The sequence below is a fragment of the Jaculus jaculus genome, chromosome 3 (genome assembly GCF_020740685.1).
Source record: "Jaculus jaculus isolate mJacJac1 chromosome 3, mJacJac1.mat.Y.cur, whole genome shotgun sequence".
NCBI classification, from domain to species: domain Eukaryota; kingdom Metazoa; phylum Chordata; class Mammalia; order Rodentia; family Dipodidae; genus Jaculus; species Jaculus jaculus.
In genome coordinates, this window is record NC_059104.1 from 103,696,956 (window position 1) to 103,703,817 (window position 6,862).

At 40.9% G+C, this 6,862-nt stretch overlaps 1 protein-coding gene across 1 annotated transcript; it reads right to left on the reverse strand.

The window, feature by feature from the left end:
- Nucleotides 1-4,688: 4,688 nt before the first annotated feature.
- LOC101600376 (HAUS augmin-like complex subunit 1) lies at nt 4,689-5,880 on the reverse strand. Its single transcript, XM_045146077.1, has 2 exons — nt 5,851-5,880; nt 4,689-5,673 (listed from the first exon to the last, which is right to left on the reverse strand). The coding sequence occupies exons 1-2, from the start codon at nt 5,878-5,880 to the stop codon at nt 4,801-4,803; spliced, it is 903 nt and encodes a 300-aa protein (XP_045002012.1). The 3' UTR covers nt 4,689-4,800.
- Between the last annotated feature and the right edge of the window lie 982 nt (nt 5,881-6,862).

A 6,862-nucleotide genomic window follows, 5' to 3' on the forward strand; every position in this document is an offset into this window, starting at 1 on the left:
AGGCTACTCACCTCAGCAGTAAGGGAGCCAGAGAGTCTATATCTCAGGTAACCAATAGTCACAGACCCCAGACCACACCTGAAGAAACAAAGTCTGAGGTTTAAAAAAAATGCTGTGCAAGGAACGTATTACAAGCAGGAATACAGTATTATTGGATTAATTTTAAATAGATGTTTCACTTCTTTTTAGTTATAAACTATGGACTCTTGAAGGGAGCCAAAGAAAATCAAAAAAAAAAAAGAAAGAAAGAAAGAAAGAAGTAAAACAACCCCCAAAAGTCTTCTTAGGTTATTACTCTAGAAAGATATTTAAAATTCTGTTTCAAATTGTCAGGTCTCTGACAACGCTATTGTGATAAACTGATGAATGTCTATTTATACCAAAACATAAAACATATGGATGGTTATTGAAAAGACAAATGCATTTTGACAGATATCTAATTTCATTCCACCGATAGGATGTATTTTGTCAGACTCTTCATTTCATTTGAGATACAATCGCTTTTGGTTTTCCCATGCATTGCCATGGTTGAAATGCATTTGTCAGGCCCTCCAGAACAAACATATGTTTACAATACTCCCATTCCAACTTTGCTTAACACCAAGGAAAATCATAAATATCTCCTATTACCCCTCTCACAAGAAATATTACCAAGTAAATACTTGTGTGCATCCAACTGAGAGAATTAATTCAAAAGGTTCCACCATGGGTTGTTGGCAAATTTCAGCTACCATGACATGTTAAATTACATATGGTCATAAAAGAAAGAGGTTAATTCTTTCAATGCTTAATGAGCCAATGTTGTCCTGTAAAGGAAGGAAGCACAAGGATGCACTGGAAAAGTGCTACTCCTCCTTCATGGTTTTGGTGGAAGGGTTATACCCTGCAGGAGGTGTTTCCTAACTTAGCCAGGCAGATGTAAGTTTGCCTCCTTTTCTCCCACTGTACTTATCCACACCTCCATTAGATCCTTTCATCAGTCTGCATTTCAACTTTCCTAGCAAAGAAACTGACCATTCACTTTTGTACCTACATGAACACCCATGACATAGTAGGCATTCAATGAGTCTTTGTGGAATAAGCAAATAAATGATCAATTATTTGTGTGTGTGGTATGTGAGTGCAGGTGTGTGTTCCATGGTGTGCTTGTTGAGGTCAGAGGACAACTTTCAGGTAGGCATTATGATGTCATTTGAGTCAGAGTTTTATTGTTCACCACTTCCTTAGGCAAGCTAGCTACTCTTAGAGTTTCCAGCAGATTCTCTCTTCTTTGACTCCCTCTTCACCATAGGCATGATGGAATTACAGACGTTTGTACTACAGTGTCTGGCTTTTTATGTGGGCTCTGGGAATCTGAACTCAGATACTTGTACTTGAACAGAAGTGCTTTATCTACTGAACCATCACCCTAGCCCCTGATCAGTTATTTATAGTGCAGCCATTATCACCTGAACTTCATAATTTATCTACCATTGTCCTGTCTACCAGATCACAAGTCTCTTGAGTATGAGGACCAATAAACTGATTTCAAAGTGCTTAGTATGAATACAGCATCGGGCATATAAGAGATACTCAGTGAATGTGCTGACAGTATGGATGGATGCATGGGTGGATAATTATTTTCAACTTCAAGTAGTAGATACTTCAGTATTTCTCAAAGTTCCCAGCTACATACATAACAGAAGGATTCCCACCCATTGGCCCTTAGACTTTTGAGTTTGAGCCTTGAACTTCATTTTTCTAAGAAAGTGAAACATCTTTTTTTTTTTTTTTTTTTTTTTTTTGGTTCTTTTCACTCTAGCCCAGGCTGACATGAAATTCACTCTGTATTCTCATGGTGGCCTAAAACTCATAGCAATCCACCTACCTCTGCCTCCCAAGTGCTTGGATTAAAGGTGTGCACCACCACACCCAGCTGAAACATCTCTTTTTAAATTTTGTCATATGAGCTTTCAAGAACAAATGTGTCTTTAGAAGAAACCTAGAAACAACAGTGTGCGCCTCTGTGTTGGAACTTATTAGATGCCTCCCATATGTATTTTCTATTCTTCCTTAGTTATAGAATACTAAAAATTCAGCTCAGCATCAGCCTCCTAGAATAATAATGTGTCTCCAGTTTCCTCTGAAGGTACATGTGACCATATGACTGAATTTGGGATTAAGTAGAAGGATCCCAAGTAACTTCTTGGAAACATTCTCACAGGAAGGAGGCATGGTTGTTAGCTACCCTTCCTTCCTTCCTGTTAGAATACAGACACGAGGGCTGAATCGCAGGCCAGGGTTGATTCATGAACTGAAAGACACCTATTGAGGATGTCACAAGAGCAAGATAGAGTAGTCTCCTGACTACTTTCAGGCATGCTCTATGAGCCCTGACTTCTTTGCCTCTGCTATTTATTTAGATGTAAGAAGTTTTGGGTATTCTGTGACTTGAAGTCTAACTAGTCAAAATGAATATAGGCATTTTGTCTGCCCACAAAAGAGGAAATATCAAGAATTGACTCTAAAATTGAATTGGATTAGATTGAATTAAATTAATACTACATAGACTAAAATTATGTCTTTTAGATTACAGAAACATCACTAGAAATTCAAGGTAAGAGTCTTTTAACCAAACAACATGAACCTCATTACAGTCAACCCCATTCTTCTTCCCTTTCTACTCTGGGCTGGGTGTCTACTTGACACACATTGGAAGACACAAGGAAGAAAACCAACCACGACTGCTATGGTAAAAGAGCTCTTTTCCTCTATCAGACTCAGTCCCAATGTCAACACAGGTCATGCAGTAACTTCCCTAGAGAGGTGTACTCACTTAGGGTTGAGGGAAGTCCCACTCACAGCCTATATCAATGAAACATCTTGATTCAAATAGACCAGGGCTCAATTTCCAGCCTCATTCAGAACACTTTGGCTGTGGTCATTTTTCTGATAATGTCTGGATATTTCATGGCTTTTCAAGCAGGACAAGTTAGAAGGGTGAGATTTACTGTGGATAAAATGCTGGCAGAAGAAACTTCAATTTAGCAACTGTTATCATGGACTACTAATCGAGGACTCTTCGGAAGAGTGATACCACACAAAACAGTTATTACTCAATGTTAATAAAAAAAATTATGGATCTAATAAAAGTTAATGGGGACATGCCATATGCTATAAAAACTGCAGTCAAAGCAAAGAATGTTGGGTTGGGGGAGAAGATTCCACTACAATTCTGCATTGTCTAGGAGCAAAACTTGGCCAAGCCCATAATGCTTTTGAAGAGAAAATAATTATGCAAATCAAATTAAATTGTACAATACTTGGTAATAGAATCATTTCCTTGTGTAAAAGTAGAAAGAAACAAGTGAGATATTATCCAACAAATTTAACTCTTTAATAACCACTGAGATGGTCCATGGCTGGCTATTTTTTGTAGATAAGAGTAAGTTTCTTTCACAAGTACTCTACATGTGTTTCCCAGCTAGATCAGGAGCTTGCTTTCTCTAATGGGGCACTCTATTGTGTCTAAACAGAGTGACTATGATTCTCAATAATTCAAGCTTCATAAAGTGTCCATGATGCCTAGGTTACGCACTTCTTTCACTGCTGTGACAGAATACTTGACAAAATCAATTTCAGGAAGGAAGGAGTTATTTTGACTCAGAGCTTTAGAGGTTCAATCCATCAAGGTGAGGAGGGCATGGTGGCAGGTGGCTGTGTGGGGGAGGAAGTGTGCAGCTAGACTCTTGACATCTTCATGGATCAGGAAGCAGAGAAGGAATAAAAACCAGGAGCTTGGCTATAAATAACCTCAAGGCTTGCTCTTCAGTGACCCACTTCTTCCAACTAAGCACTACCACCCAAGAGTTCTACAGCCTCCCCAGAATAGAGCCACCAAATGTGGATCAAGTCTTTGCATACATGAGCCTCTGTGAAAAATTTATCACTTAAACCCTAACAATGGTTATTGAGAGATGGCAAGTCAGGTGGATCAAAACCTTTTAAATCCTTTCCACAGCCACCCTAGCCAGGCCACCATCAGCATCTACCTGGACTTCCCTAGGGCCTCCTAAATGATCAAACAACTCCCTTCTCATACTCTCCCCATCATCTAAATCCCATTCCCATACAACAGCCAGAATGAACTTTTCAATTAACAGATGCAATTTTTCATTCTTTTTTTTATATGAAAACTATATTTAAGCACAAAAATGTTAATACATAACCAGAAACTATTATTTTACCAACAGAGATATTATCTCATCTATGAACACAGCTGTTTTACTTTTGCATGTACATATGTGTATGTTTTTATGTGTGGGTGTCCATGTGTGTGCAGATGTCTGGGGAGACCTGAAGACAACCCTGGGTGTGACCCTCAGGTACATGGTCCATCTCTTCTGAGACAGGCTTTTTCACTGACCCAGAACTCCTCACTTAAGCTAGACTGGATGCCCAGAGAGCTGTGCTACCATGCCCAGATTTATGTGGGTACTGAGAATTAAATTTAGGACTTCATGCTTTTGAGGCAAACACTTTATCTACCAAACTATCTCGCCAGAGCCTAGCAATTATATTAAGGAATGTCAAAAGGAAAAAAAAAAAGTGCTTAAACCTGGGCATAGTGGCTTATACCTGTAATCCCAGAACTCAGGAGACTGACATGAGAAGATCAGTTCAAGATCAGCCTGGGCTACTGAATGAGTTCCATGTCAGTGTGGACTACAGTGAGACACTGCCTCAAAATGAAACAAAACAAAAAATATTTAAAGTCCTACTCAGTTTTCTGTTAGGGAACAGGGTGTGCTTTGGTTCTAGTCACAGTTCCATCATGTTTACTTTCTTGGTAAGTTCAGCATCAATGGCATCCAATTCTCTCTTTGCTTCTTCAATTTTCACTTGAGCAAGAGATGGATTAGGCATTAAATCTAAGTAAGATTCCAATTTTTTCTTCAGAGGTATTGTCTGTTGTTTTAGCTCTGCCAGTTTCTCTGAGAGGGCCACTAGTGACTGATGAGAAAGAGAAGCATCCATGCCTCTAGCTGAGAGCTGCTCCTCCACAGCTTTGATTCCGAATCGGAACTCCTCTGACTTTGCTTTTAGGAAGTCCTTGTTCTGAAGACGGTTGTCAGCTTTGGCCTTTTCAGCAGACAGATGCAGCTCTGCTTTCTTGAGATCTTCTCGTAGACATTTTTCTAATACTAATGCTGCAGTCAGATTTTTTTCAAGTTTTCCCAACTCGAGCTTGATTTCTTCACTGTTGGATTTGGTACGAAAAAGATCGGAAGTCAAGTCATTCACTGCAGGCATGAGGCTTGCCAGTGAAGTATTCTTCGTTTCCAGGGTCAGTGCACTGTCAACAAAAGCGTTCAGATATCTGGAACCAGTGTTAGACAGATTGGCAGGGGAAAAGTTCACACTCTCCATGAGAAAATCTTGCAGATGCTTGGCTTCTGATTCATATTCACTTGCTTTCTGTTTCAAGTCCTCTATCACCAAACAGATATCTCTGTCCCGAACCCTGTTGCGTTCTGAAAGGTGATACAAAATTTCTGTCGTCCGTGGGTTCACTTCGTATCGTGGAATGGGATGTTCGCCAAAGATCTTTTTCAACCATGCAGCCACATGGAACGAGACACCAGCTGTACCAAACAGTGCCGCGGACAGCTCAGGCGTGGCCGCGAGCTGGGTCTGAGTTCAGAAGTCCCACGCAAACTCAGCTCCGAGGGCTTTGGACACAGTGGAGTCCGGGTAACAAAGGGGGTCTACGGGCAGGCAGGGGGACCGGCAGGCCGAGGAGGACGTATGAGCAAGGAGAGAAAGGAGGCGGTGCGCGGCCTAGAGTGTGCGGCTCCGCCACCCCATCACCTGAGCATCCTTCTCCGCAGCGGCCTCCATCGCCGCCGCTCCGCCGCTTCCGGCTCTACTCCTCGCGGCTCTCGAGCCCGCGCTCCCCAAAGCCCCCAATTTTTCATTCTTATGCTATAAAAATCCCTCAGACATTGCCTTTGGGCTCTTAGGACAAAAACCAGAATCTTTGTCAAGGCTTGAAAGGCTTTCCATAGCTTGGTAAGCCTTCTCATTCACATCATGAGCCCAAACTTCTCTTGCCCCCACTCCTAGCCACGGAAAGCAAAGGGCATAATGTTTTTTAATGGATTCGCTTGTTGCTACCACAGTGCTACCCTCTTGCAGGGAGATCATTTCAACTCATCCTTACTTTCATTTCTTCTGTAAGAGCTACCCCTGGCCTCAAGTTCTGCTTAGGCATGCTCAGAAGGCAATATCTACATGTTGCATTTGTCAAATTTAGTCTATTATTATGTGCTCAATGTCTGCATTTCCCACTGGACTTTGATGATTGACTTGATAATAGCCTCCATGTCCACCATTTTCACCACTTTGCCCAGAATTTACTACAGTGCATGGCAATTATAAGTACTTAGATCCTTGTTAACTATCGAAACAAATAAGTGAACTGTCCCCAAAACTCAGAATCACTGCTTATGAGAGTAAATGATTGTTTATCTGAAGTAAAGATTGAGACATAGGTCCTAACAGATCAAATTTCACATCAGGAAGACATGGCATCTGGAGAGCTTGCTTGAAGAAAGTAACACTTTGAAAGCAAGCAGTGTATGCAGTCCCTGCTGGAGATGGGAAAAGAGGACACCATTTCAGCAGCATTGAAATATATTCTAGGCTAAAAAGTATGTCTTGCCAAGAAGCCCCTTTCATAGTCTATAAAAGAGTCCTCAAAATTCTGGAGTTGGGAAAACAGCATTATGAAACCTTTAAAGGAAAGATTGCTCCCAACAAGAATTGGCAATAGGATTGATGCTAATTGTACAAGGAAGTGTTGATATTTGCATGGACTTCA